This window comes from Ixodes scapularis, unplaced genomic scaffold (assembly GCF_016920785.2).
Source record: "Ixodes scapularis isolate PalLabHiFi unplaced genomic scaffold, ASM1692078v2 PGA_scaffold5__190_contigs__length_132052651, whole genome shotgun sequence".
Lineage (NCBI taxonomy): Eukaryota > Metazoa > Arthropoda > Arachnida > Ixodida > Ixodidae > Ixodes > Ixodes scapularis.
In genome coordinates, this window is record NW_024609880.1 from 55,596,010 (window position 1) to 55,613,306 (window position 17,297).

At 47.3% G+C, this 17,297-nt stretch overlaps 1 protein-coding gene across 1 annotated transcript in view; it reads right to left on the bottom strand.

Annotated features, from left to right (window-relative positions):
* Positions 1 to 3,659: 3,659 nt before the first annotated feature.
* LOC8051951 (amiloride-sensitive sodium channel subunit gamma) overlaps positions 3,660 to 17,297 on the bottom strand; it is a 30,150-nt gene continuing 16,512 nt past the window's right edge. The window contains exons 5-11 of the mRNA XM_042294212.1: positions 14,668 to 14,775; positions 13,235 to 13,352; positions 13,086 to 13,164; positions 9,642 to 9,693; positions 6,150 to 6,193; positions 5,005 to 5,077; positions 3,660 to 4,013 (exon numbers count right to left, since the gene is read on the bottom strand). Of these exons, the coding sequence (XP_042150146.1) occupies positions 3,744 to 4,013; positions 5,005 to 5,077; positions 6,150 to 6,193; positions 9,642 to 9,693; positions 13,086 to 13,164; positions 13,235 to 13,352; positions 14,668 to 14,775 (744 nt within the window). The 3' untranslated portion in view covers positions 3,660 to 3,743. The remainder of the gene's footprint in view (positions 4,014 to 5,004; positions 5,078 to 6,149; positions 6,194 to 9,641; positions 9,694 to 13,085; positions 13,165 to 13,234; positions 13,353 to 14,667; positions 14,776 to 17,297) is intronic.

Genomic DNA, 17,297 nt, shown 5'->3' on the forward strand with positions numbered 1-17,297 from the left:
ATTGGGGGAGTAGAGGGTACGGAGGAGTAGGAGGGGCATACCCTCCCCTCCGTACCTTCCCTCCTCCTCCTCAAGAACTGCGCTCTAATTTCGCATTACGGAGATTTGTGAACATCTTCCTTTTTTTGCCTATTCAGACTAATTAACGAATAAATCCTGTTAGTAGACTCGGTTCAGCAGAGCATTGAGCAAGTTTGTGCGTTATTAGTTTAAACAAATTATGAAGCTATTTTGGCACTTTCTTTTAGAGCTTAATCCCTGCTAAGCAATTTTCGGTGATGTGATCGCTGTGCCATTTGCGCCAATGTACATGCCATGCTAATGTGACGAATTTGTACCAGCTTTGCGCTAATAGGTACATTTATTTTGCTCAACACCGAAACGAATAACTAGAGGCCCTGCTACACTGCCGGGTTGTCACGGTAGGTACGTGTGAATTTATTAACTTTCAATTTTTTTTTTTCAAATAATGTTTGATTTTTTTTTTTTTTTTTTTGACGTGCTTGCGTGACACTCAGGGTACTGGTAAGTATTACATTGCTTGACAATGTTCGATGTCTGTCTGAACGGGTTAATTTGCACCGTTAAGTGCGCTTCTTATCAGTCACCAATGCAGTGTGGAAGAGCAACAGCTTCGGGGTAGACATCGCGAGATTTGCGCAGGCCGCTCTAATTTCACCAGTCCTAGCATGTGCTTGGTATACACTGTGTGCCGTGTCATCGACGAACCACGCAAACAAACTCCGGGAGTGCCTAATTGCGACAACCGTCGTCTCCTCACCACTGCATTCACCCCTGTGAAGGTGGCATCATTAGCATCAAAGAAAATTCTGTACTGTGAGATTTGTACTTGACCGAGACTGCTGTTTTGTAAATGGAAAACTTGCGCGGTCTTGCGTCGCTTCGCAGCAGCTCAGCATTACGTTGGGGTTGTGAGCGCACGTGCAGGCGTACACATTTGTTTTTGTGCGTATGTTGATTGAAAGTTTAAACCTAGCGGTTAAAATTTCATAAATAGAATGGCATGTATTATTTAAGTACAGGGTGCTACAAAAAAAAGTTACAGGGTTTTTTTTACCGCAAAAATAAACTAGGCATCGCCGAACGCTCATTCTCCGCCCAAAGGTAGCGCAAGAGATCAACCAGATGCCAAAGTTCCAGCTCGATCCGATAGCTTATTCAAAAGTTATGTGATTTTCCGAAAATTTCAGTGGGAAAATGAGGCCATTTTTGCCCACTTTCGGTTTCTGGTGCCCATAGAGCCCCATGTATTCGAAAACTCCGTCGGCCGCCATTTTAGTTTTGAAATTTCCGGAAGATCACTGATCACTCTTGATTAAGATATTGGATCGGGCTGAAGCTTTGGCATCTGGTTGTGACCTCTAGCGTCACCTTTGGGCGGAGAATCGGCGTTCGGCAATGCCTAGTTTATTTTTGCGAAAAAAACAACAACAACTTAGTTTTTTTTTTTTTTTTTTGTGCAACACCGTCTTCTAGTACACCATACCCTGTATATGGGACAGGCTCCGATGCCTTCACAAGTGGCGCTTTTGATTTAGATGCTGTACGTTTTGACGAAATTGCACACGTCTGTCGGTGGTGGTGGCAGTCAGTTCGCCGAATGACGGTTCATCGACATATCGCTCCGTCGACACTGCGACGCTTCATCGAAAGGTTCCCACGCTCGTTTCATCGACACACTTTGCGGCGTTTCGTCGTCGAAAGCGTCTTTCCACACGCATCGCCTCGGTCGCCATCGTGGGAATGGTAGCCTAGCTTGGGAGTTCCCGGTGTCCGCGCCTAGCGCGGATCGTTTAAAAGCCTCTGATTAGGGCTCGCGTATTGTTTTTTTTTTTCCCTATCAGAGCCGCCTGGGAGCAGTCAGTATGCTTCCAGCGAATGAAATACAACCAATAATATAAAAAAAAGGCAATGTGTACGAAACGTTAACGAAACATCGCAGTGTCGACGAAACGTATGTTCATGAAACATATGCTTCCATGAAAAGTTATCTATGAAACGTGCTTCCATGAAGCGTGGTTCAACGAGGGAGGCACTCACTTCATCGAATGACGTTTTAGCGAACGCCCACGTTTCATCGAACGACACTTTAGCGAATAGTCGGACGCCGCGAAGCGGCGTTTTCGGGTGGGCCAAGTGAGTTCATATTTTTGTAATGGGTTGCCGCAGACTGTCGCCGCCAAGCGGCGTAAAGCGCAGCGCGACGGATGGGTTAACGCGCGCCCCCGTTATTCGCTAAAACGACCATTCGCTCAAATGTCGCCGTTCGCTAAAATGTCATTCGCTCTTGTGATATGGACCCTTTTTTTTTTTGTCCTGCGACTGACGTGAGGGTAGTTTTTTTTTTTTTTTTCGTTTCTTTTTTTCGTAGCGGTGTAAAAGAATGTTGCTCTGGGTCCCTGGGCTCTTGTTGTGTGTGGACCAGGGACAGCGTTTCTCCACTAGCTTTGACGTGTGGAAGTCAAACTCTATGCACTACCGTAGAAAATAGCTTTTGAGTGAAGCAATTTATTTAGCCTTGCAGAAATCGGATGCTCTACCTAGCTGCTCCTACTTGATAAATGACGGCGTCGTGGCTTGCGAAACTAATTTTTGCTATTTATTTATTTAAATTGAGTTCGATCAATTTGGCTCACACTGTATTTTCTCGATTCGTCACACAAACTAAGACGAAAATAGAAAAAAAGATAACGAAAAAATAAAAATAGAACTAATGCGCGGTTCGTGTTTATTGCAGATTGAAGTGTGATTCCGAACGTTATTCTGCATCTAGAGGTCTAAAAATAATGTCCCTGTAATGAGTGTCAGACAAGTCAGTCAATTTGCGGGACACAGGTGTACTCCCCTCCTTCAAGATACAGTCCTTCCAGTGTCCAGAGACCCTTGGAACTCCTAAAAGGTTCCAAAAACGGACTCAAAAGAAAAGTGCAAAGACAGAGACTATAACTCGCACAACTTCTTCAAGTTGCCCACCCCTGCCCGTTTCGATCTGGATGAGCATCGTACCGGCGTGCGGTCGTGTACCACTACTGCGTGATGCACGTTAAAGACCCCAGGCTAGCGGCTGTACCGCACTGGCTAAATTTCTCATCTACAGCTGGGAGACTCGTCGCCCCTGTGAGGCAGACCAAGTTCTAGGCTGTATAAACACACACACAACCCAATTATTATTCTTCAAGTTGCAAAGCCAGACTCCAAAGAAGAGTCTAGAGACAACAGACCCCAAAACACGCGGCAAAAGCGTGCAGCGGGATGCTACAAACATCATAACATCACTCATACAGCGATATCTCGAACAGATGACCGTATTTAAAGAAAAAAGAAAAAAGGCGCATTTGGTAGGGATGTTGACGTCATGTTTCTCCGAGAAGGAGAGGGAACGACCTCGCGTCTTCTCCGCCTCGTGACCTCGAGGGAGCGAAGCGAAGAGAGGAGGATTACTAGGTATCTTGACGTCACGCGCCTCGTCGTCCTGGTTCAATCTCGACTTTTTTTTCCAAAAATACGGCTGTCCATTTGAGATATCGCCTTACGAGTAGTATTGCAGGGATTGTAACGTCCCGCTTACATCTCCAGCATTGTTTTTTTGAAATCCAAATTTCGGCTCACCATCCCTTTAAAGGTACCAAGGACACCGAAGAAGCTAGGACACGCCATCCGTCAAACTCGCGTCGAGTTTAATCCAACGTGAGTCGCCACATCATCCACCGGCGCGTTCCCGCTCAGAAGAAGGACACCGTCTTGGGATTCGTCTGCACCATGGGCACCGTGGCCTGGTTGCGCCAGAAAGGAGGCATCTGCTGCTGAGGGCCGCGTTGGCCGTTCGTCTGCTGGCCCAGAAATGCCGCCCTTGTCTGGCGTTTTGCCCGCCACGCGTGCAGTGCCGAGATCACAGACCTGGCGATGATCTCGAAGATCTCGAAGATGACCAGGAAGGAGAAGCTCACGTACATCCCCAGGATGCCACCCATATTGCTCACCAGGTTGGACGTCTGCGTAGGGAGCGGCCGCGGACCCCGTTGCTTAGTTTGCAAGGGTAACTTTCCAGCGCTATCCCCTATAGTTGAGAAGTGCCTATTCGCTGGGCTACGGACGCGCGCGTGGTGTTTAATATTCAGCTGAATAGAGCTATTGCACATGCTCTGGACGCTCTCCACAGACCACCACACGAAGATGACAGCAAACAGAAAGCGATTATTGAGATGTTTTAACTACCGCCAGAAATCTCGAAATCCCGTTTTCAGAAGGTTCGTTATAAGGATGATGCTCCCGAATTTGGTATTCTCCTGGCCCTTTGATGCGGAGTAACCTAGCTATGCCAACACCCAGTGCCAAATCAGTTCTCACTCTGAATTAGGCGACCCTCTAGAGCAGTGGCTCTCGAACAGGGAAGCCCTCGCCTCAGTCTCTTTTCCTCCCCCCCCTCCCTATTTTTCTTAATTTTTTTTTGTTGTGGATTTTGATTATAGTTAGTGACATGTCAAGAACGAAGCGGAAGGTTTTCCCACCTCTTTCCACTTTAGCGGAGCGAACACCGAAGACGAGGCTACTTCCTTCCCAACGTTCTCTCTGCCGAAGGGGGGAGAGGTGGGAGGAGCTTCCGCTTCATTCTTGACCTGTCTCCGATCATAGAGAGCCGTTACCATCAATCCATCCATTCATCCTTTTACTTGATGCTTCTCACTTCTGTCTATGTAAAAGATGCGCTTTTCACACTGCAATTTGTCCTATCTTATACCCCCCCCCCCCCCCCCCCCCCCTTCCCCTTCTCCCACTGGCGTGGGGTCCGCCATCGCCTTTGTGGGTCCCTAGGTGTCTCCGACATATCCATGCATGAGAACCACTGCTCTGGAGTAGTCTTCTGGAAGGCTCAATATTCATAGGGTCAGCTGCATCCTGGGGGAGGGGGGGGGGGGGGGGGGGGCTTTCGATTTTTCCCGCGAATTCGTCTGACAAAACGTTTGGACAATGAATAATACTCACACTGTACTGAGCCACTTGACGAATATTCTGAGCTGTGAGGCTCTGGAAGTAGATCACTACTTTGGCACGAACGCTGTTGACGGAAAAAATAAAGTAAAAAAAAAATTGCGTATTGTAACGGCAAATTAAAGGGCCCCTGACATTTTTTTTTACAAGGTCTGGTTGGGACATGCGTGTCAAAAAATAAGTTTTACGCGAAAGAAATAATTTTGCAGCGATATTGACGGCGAGAGATTTATTTGAAATTTTGCGGGCCAAGTCCTTGACGTCACGGGACATTTCGGAATGACCATCTAGGTCGTGAAGGCGAAGCCGATCCATCTAATTTAATATTGCTCTAAATTTTTTTTTCTCGCGAAAATAATTTTTTGACACTCGTGTCCCAGTTAGACTGTTCAATTTTTTTTCTTTCCATGTTATTTTTTTTAAAGCAATATTGGTGCTTTTCCGTCTTTTACTTCGAAAGAGTGTTGACGGGCGTTAAATTTTACCGCTTATAGCTGTAGTGCCCCAAATAATCACTTTCTACCGCACTAGTCTCGATGACAGCTTCTCGACTGTAAAAGAAAAATAAAAACGGCGATGGTGCGTTTGCGCTAACGGTGTCCCGCTACGTATGAATTACGCATCTTTATCTCATTTGCCTATATAATCGACCTAGAAGTTTTTTCTAGCCATAAAATAAGTCGCGCGTGCTTAAACACATTGCCATGCCCGAGTGCTTTTTTTATATTCTTTTTTAGATGGACCAGGTCATAATCTTAACCGTATATTTTCTACATTATTGCGATGGGCACTCGAGGTGCAGACATACCTGTAGCTTTAAGGGGTATTCACACGAGGGAGAAATCCCGGGGATTTCTCCCCGGCACGCGCATCCCACGACGAAAACGTCAAGCTTTGCGATGTGCAAAAGCCTCGCGTTTTTGTCTCGTGATGCGCGCGTGCCGGGGAGAAATCCCCGGGATTTCTCCCTCGTGTGAATACCGAGTTTAATATTGCCAATGAGCTCCGGTCGGCAATAGCTGCTTGCAACTCAAACAATCCTGTACTTCTTCCCCCCACCCCCTCCCCCCTTATAGGCGGTACACGGAAATTAGGCTATTTCACTAAAACAGCTTCTGGCCCATTCGGGGTATACTTACGAAAGGGACTTCTTCCGTCGTTTGCCAAACCTAGCAGAGTTGCTCTGTAGGAAAAAGAAATTAAAGGGGCGATGCAGCCATTTTCGTACTTTCATTAAATAGCGCGTGTAATTATTCCTTGACATTTATAACACATAAAAGACGCACTCGTTTTTTTTTCTCTCCGTGCAATTGCAGTCGTAGAAAAACAAATTGAGAAAAACGAGCAGCGTTCGCACCCTCAACTCGCAGCCAGAAGAAGTGGACACGTGATCTGGAGCCGATTCTACGCATGCCGCCCATGTTTCTCCTAGCCACGCGCTGGGGTCTGCTATGCGGGCAGAAACCGGGGGAGAGGAGGCTCTGAGGGGAATGATTAGCGGGTAGAAGCAAAGCTAGAGAGCTCTGCCTTTGTCTCTCTCTGCTCACCGGCGTTCGAACGCCGAACTCCGGTGATCGAAGTCCGCGTTCGAGCGCCTTCGAGCAGTGAGGAGAGAGTACTCTAGAAACAAAGCCAGCTAGCTTAAACGTCTACCCAGATCGAGTGCTCACGCGGTACTCGTGACCACTATATGAGCCGCATTTCGATTTCGTCACCGCGGGAATCGTAAAACTTGATGACGATACACCGGGGATCGCATTGTGAACAATGCGTCAAGTTTTGCGAAGGAGAGATTGCGAGAAAACGTCCTCTTTTATCCTCGAAATTACGCGGCGACGAAGATGCTTCTTGGTCAGTTGCCTTGCGTGCGAGTGTACTTGGGTCTCACTAGTGCCTGTAAGCTTGTGTAAGGCGAGAAACATTCCTACCAAATATCGTTGCACGGCCCGTTTAAAAGCGAGGAGTTGTCACGTGTATACTTGCTCATTTGCGGAAAAACGTGGGCCTCATTTGTTAGAACGTTTACCAAATTTCGATGACGTATAACAGTTCCGTGTTTTGGGATAGTTTTTCTTCGAATTTGGGAATGTTCTTTCGGGGTTTATCTTCCCCACGTATGCGGTATTTTTTGGCGTCTATTTTAGGTGTCGCACAAAAAATCGGCACATAGCGGGGCTTCTGTTGAAGCAAACAGGACGTGGGATTGTTTAACCTGCAGATAACACGAGCGTGACCCCAAGACTTGGAAAACGTTCTGATACCGATACTTGAAGGAAACGGGAGGATAGAAAGTTTCAGTAGATCGTTCCGATATTTCAGATACCCCCCGATAGCGATACGATGCACGCGTAGAGCAGGCGGCAGGATATCGGGTATCGTTATTGGCGAAACGATCCACCTAAACTCTGGAGTTTTAGTGAATCGTGGTAGCTACTATGATCTACTGAAACTCTAAAGTTTCAGTAGATCGTTCTGAGGACTCTAAAGGCCGGTTCACACAAACAGCGGAGCGCTAAGTTAGCGCTACGTGAGCGCTCCAAGGAGCGCTCATGTGGCGCTTCCTAGCGCGTGATGTAGCGCTGCGTTAGCGCTTCAGAAGCGTTGTGTTAGCGCTTCCGAAGCGCTCTGTTAGCGCTACAGAAGCGCTACAGAAACGCTCTGTTAGCGCTCTCACGCTCCTTGTACCGTGCTTGCTGCCGCGGAACAGCGCGTGCACGTCGATTCCGTTGTTGTTGTTTTGTCTTTGGCATTGAAAGAAGAGAAAGTAAAAGAGCCGCTCTCCAAGCAAAGGGTCGGGCAGACAATCTGGACTCATGGACTCTGAGCGACTAATTGATAGGGTACGACCTCATCGCTTTCTATTCGATATGCGTGACCCTAGTTTCAAAGACACGCAGTTAAAAATAACCGCCTTCGAAAGAGCTCTGTGTCTCGGTCCCTCAGCCTAGGAACAAGGTTCGCCGGATACCCGTCGGTATCTCGGTGGCGAAAGATTTCGCGCACCCAGAAGGCTCCCTTCTGGGCGTTAAATCGTCCACACACACATGCACTGAATGCGTATGTTATAGGATTTGTCGCATTTCTGTTTCAGCATCCCACATGTCCGCCATGGTGCTGCTGATGCAGACCCAAGTACAGGAACCGGAACCGCAGTGCTCGCGCTAATCCGCAGCACCGCGGTACAAGAAGCGCTTCTGAAGCGCTAACAGAGCGCTACTGAAGCGCTAACAAGGCGCTACAGGAGCGCTAACAAGGCGCTACAGGAGCGCTAACAAGGCGCTACAGGAGCGCTAACAAGGCGCTACAGAAGCGCTAATCGCGCGCTATGTTAGAACTAAGTCACACGCTAGGAAGCGCCACATGAGCGCTCCATGGAGCGCTCACGTAGCGCTAACTAAGCGCTCCGCTGTATGTGTGAACAGGCCTTAATAACGATACCCGATACTCCGTCGCCGCCTTTGCACATGCATCGTATCGTTATCGGGGGTATCGGAGATATCGGAACGATCTACTAAAACTTTCCTATGGGCGTAGTTCCCGAAGACAACAGCAGCCTCACGGACAGTTCGCTTGGAGCTGTGTTCCGGATCAACACAAAAAAAAAACTAAAAAAAAAAAAAAAAAAAGTTAAGAATTTTTTTTTATTATTATTTTTTAGGGGCAATGCTATTTTGGGGAATTTCAGTTTTTTTTCGATAGTAGAGAGTTTTATTAGATCGTTCCCGTGACTCCGACAACGATACCCGATACTCCGCCACCGCCTCTTTTGCGCATGCATAGTATCGTTATCGGGGCTATCGGAGGTATCGGAACGATCTACTAAAACGTTATTGACTAAACCAATTAGGGGGTTACTTTTCGGGATTTCCTATGAACCGAAAGCACGAAAACATACGTATAAGTAGAATACAGGCCGTCAGGAGAGGAGGAAAAAATTTTTGTATTACCTAAAATCGGTAGAAGCGTGCTTTTCACTTTAGACGTGCATTTTTGTGGTCGCCACACGCACTAAACTGACAACAATCCAAGCACTTTAACGCCTAAGGATCCATCAGTATTGATATTTCGTCTGTATCGACGTTTTTTTTCTGAATAAATATTAATAAACAATTGACGATGCTGCCATAGCTAACAGGCCAAGCGAAGTATTATTTAATAGTTTTCACTCAGTTCAGGCACGCCTGTAATATTTGATGCCAGTACCAGTCCCACGGTCAAATCGCACTGCCCGCGGAAGAGACGTTTTGCTAAACCACCCAAGCACCAAGGAGCATATGCTGCGAGTTGTGCACGTGCTGACAGTAAGAACTGTTCTAAAGCAAAAACCTAAAACGAATTTCCTCTTGCACGCACGTTCGTCAAAGCCTTATTTTGGTTATTTGCTTCGAATATTTTATACAGGTAGAGAGCGCGTGCGGCGCGTAGAATTACATTCCCAGCATTCTCCTCGATGCTTGGGTAATTTAGCAATGTCTATTGCGACCGGTTCCGCACAATTAGAACTTTTTTTATTTCTTCTTTTTAAAAGGAGAGTTAGGATTGTATGATTTAAAACACAGATTGATCTGGTGTATCTTTACTTTCCGCCGCATCAATGCGTGATTATTTTGACGATGACCTCACGTACTCACCACATCTCTTGCCCAGGAAGCGACGGAGATGGACCTCAAGAATAGCGTCTCACTGAAAAACCGAGATAAGCTTAAAACAGCTCGAACAGTAGCGATACAAGTGACCTCTGGTACCAATAGCGCTACATGTGTCCGGTGTAATTCCTACCGAATCGAACACACCTCGGATAGCTATAGACGGGATCAGGGAGCACCGACACATGACATTTCCCATGATGATCCCGTATCGAAATCGAGCACCTTCCATCCCAAATACCTACGTCCCGGTGGTACCTATAACATGGGTTTAAAGAACCCAGGTTAGTGGTCGCACCGTAGACGTTTTTACTGTTTACAGAAATCGCAGTCCAGGCGTGCTAAATCACAGTCCAGCCAGCGCTCGCTCGCAGTTGCGGCCAACGTTAGTGGCGGCCAACGAGAAAGTGCGCGTGCAGAACATACAAACAGCAATGAACCGCCCTCATACGTCTTTATGGAAAGGTGCCGAATTGCCCATATACCTGTCCCACCGTCCAAATACTGAAGTTGGCTGAATTGACGAATGAGCTCGCGGTCCTCTGCGCGTGGCGTGTGCACTTGACTCGGGGCGTAGTCTACTGTACACGGGGAGATGACCAGCAGCACTTGTCGAATCGTCGGTCATATATAGCACACATTTATTAAGGTGAATAACAGCACGCGAGGTCCCCTCCACACTTTTTTTCGTATTTCAATGAATGCCCCTTTTATGGGTATTTTCAGGCTGGCAGTGTGACACAATCTAACTATCTAACCGTGCTCCAGGAATGTCTACGCTCGGATACAAGTTAATAATAAGCCAAACAGACATTACCATGTATACCCGCCACAAAGCCACCAGGAAAGGCAGTAGTAGCATGAAGAGTTATGGGACGTCAGCGGAACGTATTAATACATTGTAGCTTCGGTAGGGGACTATTCGCGACTACCACCAAACAAACATGGCGGCTGGGAACAGGTCGCGTCCGCTTGGCCGGGCCGCCTGAACGGGCGGCGCAAATTTTCTTTGCTTTAATGTCCTATTTTATAGGTATTTGAACTGCGACGGTTAAGTGTAGCCGGTGCACATAAACTTGCAGGGCATAGTTTTATTTTCCCGGTGCTTTTTGTTCTTTTCATGTCAAACTTTTGTTTCGGAGATTTCGTTCAAAACCGAAACTATGGGCTCCGAAGGGACGGTAATATACTGTAATCAGTTTTGATGAGCTAAGGAAAGCGGCGATGACTACAGAATTGTTCCACCGAAAGTAATTTTCAGCTAACTCGCATGTCTCGACCAGGCGACTTATCTGTACGCGAAATCGAGCTTTTTTGTGCATCAGCGTTTCTCCAGTCGGGCTCGGTCAACAACACAGGCTGTAGGCAAATTACGGAAACAAGCGCTTCTTGAGCCAAGGAGCATGTTAACCCGCTGGCGCCCCACTGAGCAGCTAATACTCGTATTTCAAATCAGGTTTTAGTAGCAACTGGGAAGTCGTTTTGACGAATATGCGGGCTATGTATTATATTACGTACTATGTCCCACTAAAGCGATATTAGTATATTCTTCGGGTTGAAATATGAGCTTAGTTGAGTAGCTATTAGGTGAACTGCTGAATAGAAGTATATTTGGCCGACAGAGATACTACTAAAATTCAGCCAAATGGTTTTACCCGGCAGCACGGAGACGAATGCGGACAAACTGAAGAGAGTCTTCATCGGAAATTCGCGCAGAACCTTCCTGCATTGAACTTGACTTTGAATTCTGAACGAAAAAAAAAAAAAAAAGAGTATTTTTTGGGGCCGGACAACCAGAGCAATGTAGACGTATATTGCTGCTGGCTTCGACGGGGGTATAATATACATATTGGAGGCGCGAAAGATCATAATGTTGTGACAGCTTCTAACTTTGCGAGACGCGTCCCCCACCTTTTGAAAGCAGGCAATTTCCCTCATTAATCGTATGCAGCGAGCAGGATTTTCGGAATCAAAACCCTGCAAAATCAGCCCAACTCCTTCGGTGTGGTCCAGAAGCTTTTTCGGCGAAAAGCAGCCAAGATGAATAGTCAACGCACCGACCGGCGTGGGTGGCTCAATCTTGAAGCTAATCGAACACAACCAAACTCAAGAAAAGCAGCTATAGAACCTTCCCATTCACTTGTCTGCCACATTGGTGTTCCCTCCAGTGAAACACCTCGTCTGTCGTCCTCAGTCCACTGTTCTACATCCTGATAAAGAAACCACTTATTAGCTACCAAGCAGTCGTCACTTTGATTGTGAATAGACGAGACAGACAAGAAATCAAAACGTTTTTCCGTGATTCCTCCTCATCCAAAAAATCGAAAGCACGCGACCGTGTGTTGTGGAGTAAACGGGCTTTCAAACACGCGATGGAAGGGAACAATCTACTGAGGCTTCACCACACTAATGAACACTCAGGCAAACTTAAGAAATATTCAGACATTCGTCAAACTACATTGTTCGCCACCGCGCCGACAACACGTGTTCGCGAAAGCCGCCAGAGACTCGGAGAGGCGCAAAGCAACCCGCTTGGTGGCGTCCGTTTTGCTGAGTCGCGAATTTGATCATCGCGGAGGAACAGTAGATGGCGGCAAGGAGGGTGCGGGAGCAGCTTCTTGCGCATTCTTAGCTTTTATCTGATTATTGCTGTACGCTTGATGCTTAACTGAGCGTAACGTACGTGGGAAGTTTTTCGACTGCCGCTAATTTCGTGAGACCTCTGGCGTTTTGGAACAGAGTACTATTACCGTAGCTCCTACTTTGAAGCGCAGCGTTGTGTGGTGTACTATACAGTACGGTAACGAAATGCATTTCTGTTTTGTTGTTGTTATTTCTACAACTGAGCAATTTTTCGGCAGTCACATGCGAATCGGCCAGACTTGTGCCTGGTTTCCCCACTCTCGTCCTTCATTCTTCGTAGCACTTCCCATACAGTTTCCGCAACTTATACGGAAATCAGCAGGGAGATTTTGTATATCGTGTTCGCCGTCTCGCAACGCCCTCCCCGGACGCCCGCAACCCCCTCCCCGCAACGCCCGGAACTCAACAGTTAAGGCCGTCGACGCGCAGGCGCAGTAGCGGCTTCTTCTTTGCGGAGAGCTTAGCGGAGGGCGAAACGCGGTCTACGAAAACGCCCTAGTCATACTGCACTCGCCGAGCGGATACATCCCATCTCAAGCGGGGACTTTAGGCCACCATCTCATGTTTCTGCCGTCTCACCAAAGTGGTGCTGCTGACTGCGGAACGAGGGTCTTGCGCATGTGCACTGCCCACAAGTCCCGTGTGCAAACGCGCTTGATTTTTTATCATAACAATATGTTTGGTCTTTAAACATTTCCGTACGACAAATTTCACTTTTAGCCCCGCAGTGTGTCGACATTGCACAGATTCCGTGGTCGTGGTAAGTGCATCAGGGGTTGTACTCACTGGCAAGCTTGTGGACAGTTGCACTCAAGTTGGCCCTGTTCGTAGAGTCGCCTTACTCGATCCACGCAAAGCATGGTCTCTGCGGGAAGTTGGGACAATCTTTTAGTGTCCCGTTATCTCCAGCGTCTACCACACGACTGACAGCGCACCATTGTTGCCTAGCACGTCGCAGACGTTGTAGGTATTGTAGCTTGGCGCGGGCATGAAGCTGGACTCGCAGCTGCAGTTCTTCAGCACCTCTCCCTGCTGGCAGAGCTTGAGACACAGCTGCGGAAAAAAAAAAAAACAAAAAAAAAACACCCACTAAGTTACAAGCTTGGAATGCGCAGTCTCCCTCAATGTGAAAGTCCCATTCGCCTAGGCTGTTTAAGTGGTGGTGCCACTTTGGCCACAGGCACTTTATTTTAAGAGAGAAAATAGGTTCCTTTAGTTCTTTTCCCCAAGCCATATAGTATCCCTACCGCTATCTGAATTATGGAACTAGAAATTATCTGGATTCTGTCTGGAGTGCAGGTTTTCAGAAATTATTTCTTTGTCTGCAATATGGGTTTCAGGTTTCCAGGAACAGATTTCCAGTTCCATAATCCAGACAGTGAAATGTTATACTGGGTTTTTGGGTAGGAATGGGCCTGGCCAGTGTGAATCCAGCACAGCCGCCAAGAACTGCTTCGTTAAATGGGCCTTTCATATTGTTAGAGACTGTACATGGCCATCGCGTCACCGACTTACGGTAGAATCGGAGATTGACGCCATTGGTTACGCTCGTAAATATAGACGCTTTCAGGCGGCATGAACGTCGTCTTAGCCGAGCTTCAGTTTTTGTTTTCTTTCATTCCATTCGATTCACTTCATCATTACCCCAGGACGGTATGTTATTGCCACTTTAGGTGCTACTGTGTCATTCTTCCCTAGCATAGGCCGTTGTGGAGACTCGTCGACACCCGCTTAGTGGCTCGGCATTTCGGTATGACAAGAGAAGGTCGGCAATGGCGGCTCAATCTGGCACGTGTTTAAAGCGTCTATAACACGTTATTATGTGTAAACCGCAGTAAAAATGGGACATTCGTTTGCGGTGCATGCTGCGACCAAGCTGCAGAAGAAAGCTTAGTCGAAACGGATAGACGCGTACAAAACGCTTATAAGTCGCACTGTTGTATATAGCGTACCGGCGAAATTTTTTGGGAAGACAATTTCTGCATCTGGAAATACTGTACTTCAGATATTAAAAGTATAATGCCGTATACTAACAATGTTGCTTAAGTGCACTTCTTTTTTTTACATCAAAGCTGTTTATGGCTAGGGTTCCATGGATTTTTCGTGTACGTCAACAAAAACTCAGCAAGGGCTCGCACCGCCCTCTCTTTGACGTCGTTCCAGGCCGCTTGCGTGCTTAGTTTCATTTCCTTCCGCCGGGTGGCGGTCCTGTCGCGCGTGTCTAGTTTCCTCCGGCTCCTCGGGGCGGCGGTAGTCCTCGACATGTTTGTGCGTACCTTTTTTTTTATAGAAGTATAAAATTAGTTACACTCTTGGTTTACTGCTTTTCGCCGAGAGTGTGCATGCTCGTATCCTTGGTGGGCCTTACGTCTCTGCTGTAGACCTTTCCCATGGATGCGTTTGGCTGGAGGCTGTGGGGTGGCCAGCTTTGCACGCAATTGGACGGATAGGGAGCCTTGAGCCGGTATATGCCGTTCTGGAAAGGGGGATGGTGACCTTAGTTAACGGCCGGTTGGGACCGGCCTCTAATCAGAACGACGACACGGGTCGCCATTTTGGCAGACGATATATTAGCAATTTCAGAGGTAGAAAACCTATATTTGAGATAGGGAGCAACTCAAACCACGGATAACACTTGCGATTTCATGGCGGACGCCACCTGCGCAGACTGGGTGCACGTGCGCGTGCGTGCGTTTTCGCATGGCGAGGAGGTAACGGAGACGCTTGCAGATGAGCAACACTTTCGCGTCTTCGCAGTTTGTATTGCAAACGCAGCCCATAAACCACGTGACCCCGAACGATGACTTGGCAGCAGTCAAATTCAGGCACACTACGAGCAAGCGACGCCACGGGCGCCATCCAGCAGGAAAGACGTGAAGGAGATAAGCGGAGAGCGTACCACCCATCCAAGTGCGCAGCGAAAACTGCCGCAGCCTCGCGGCCGAAATGTGAAACAGGAAAGAGGATTGCATGCACGAAGTTGACGCTACTTTCACAGCCTAGTAATACTTATCTCTGACCGCAGCGCATGTACGGGGGCTGCCAAGGAAGGAACGGTTACATGTGCTGGAATGTATAGTTAGGGGGGCTCAATGAAAAGTTGACCGACCTCCAAAGATCAATAAGGGGTTCGGGCAATAGTAGCCTCTTGAGCTAAGCTTTGCAAGCCGTTACTTTAGTCTGGACTGAGTAACGTTAAGCTCATAACCACTCAATTTGTTTATCTGTCCGGACTAGCACGTTCAGAAACATTTTGAAGGGTAAAATAAACTTTTCACCTGGCGACCAACTACCGCACTTTGGTGGGAAATTAATATTTTTGTCTCGTATCTCCCCACCAGCGAAGATACCTCGCAAGGTTACCCCATTTGCATAAACTCTATCACAGTTCCTCAGATTTCCGTCAAAACGAAATTCTCTTACCGGCTCACATTTCCCCTCGTCATGATCATTGCTACAAAGTTCATATTCCACTTGCTAGAACTAATTTGTTCAGGTATCCCTGTTCGTACAAGCGGCGACCGAATGCAATGAGTTGGCAAGCGAAATTGCGACGGTCACTGATCATGATTATGATGTTACTGCGTGAATCTTTAGGGTGAATGAATTATATCTTCCCCTGTATGTTTACTCGCTAGCTGGCATGTCTATTGCTCTATTGTAGGTTCTAGCACGTCGACTGCCCTCCAATGATGTGAGTGGGTCTGTGGCTTTTTGTTATGCAATGTCTTCCCTTCATGGTTCTGTTTAGCGTGACACATTGTTTTCAGTTTTTTATTTTTTCTTGTGAAATCTTGTATGATGATGTAAAAGTTTATAAGACACCCCCTCTTTGTAATGCTGTTTCGGAGCCTTTAGAGGCATGTAAATAAATAAATACATTCACACCGGGACGTGCGCAGTGACCCTGTCCTGCGACGGCCTTGCACTATGGTGCCTGGAACCTTGGTGTTTGTACCGCGTCCAAAAAAGTGGTCCCTCGATCTCCGCCTGATGACCTAATACAAGTGTCATGCTGTCTCCGGCCGCTACCCTGGCGATGTTCCAGCAGCGGTGGTGGATGTGATAGACGCCTGTTCTGCTGCAACAGGTCGCTCTCCCGTTTGGCAGCCCACGGAAGCTTCTGCAGCCAGAAGTTGGGACGCCGCGGCGACAGCAACAAGCGCTCGCTCATGCTTTCCGCCGGCATTTCTACGAGCAACCGCCAGGATCGCGACATCCAACAGCAGGACACTTCGGCTTCTGTGACGTCATTTGTTGCCACTTCTGGACGAATTTTCATGCGTGGGTGGGAAGGACGCTAAACACACCAGTGGGCGACGCGCTCCAGGCACCATACCTTGCACGAGCCAGATAATCTCATGTCGGCTTGTTGTGGGGGTCTTCGAACACGTGAAGTCACGTGACGTCATTAGGTCACGTGACCTGTGTATCGGTCGAACGCGTCGCTTCTTTAATGAAACCCCGCACTATATAGGACAGATTCTGTGTAAAACGTTATTGGAACACTAGTTCAGAAGTGTTTCATGCACTGGCCGCTGGGTGACGTCCTTACACACGGAGAGAGGCATATTACTAGAACTGGTGGAAAAACATGACTTAGTTTTATGTAATACCAGTCAGAAGTGTGACGGGCACATAACTTGGGAAACTGGCAATCTGCATTCAACTATAGATTACGTACTCATGTCACACAAAATATATGGTAAGTTACAAGTAATGAAAATAGATGAAGAAGGTTCCAAAAGTCTTGGTAGTGATCACAAACGTATTAAGCTGAATTTTGCCAGAGAAGTAAATGCTGAAACTAGACAACATAATTCAAAGCAAACTTTCTGCAGCGACAAAGAGTGGGAAATAGTTGTTGAAAGAATAGAGGCAGCAGTTTCAGGGCAACGGTATACAGATTGGACCTATGAGAGCCTAACTAGGCTTTTTGCTCTAGAACTAGACAAAGTTAAGAGTAAACGAAAGGGGAAGCAAGGACATAGACCAAAA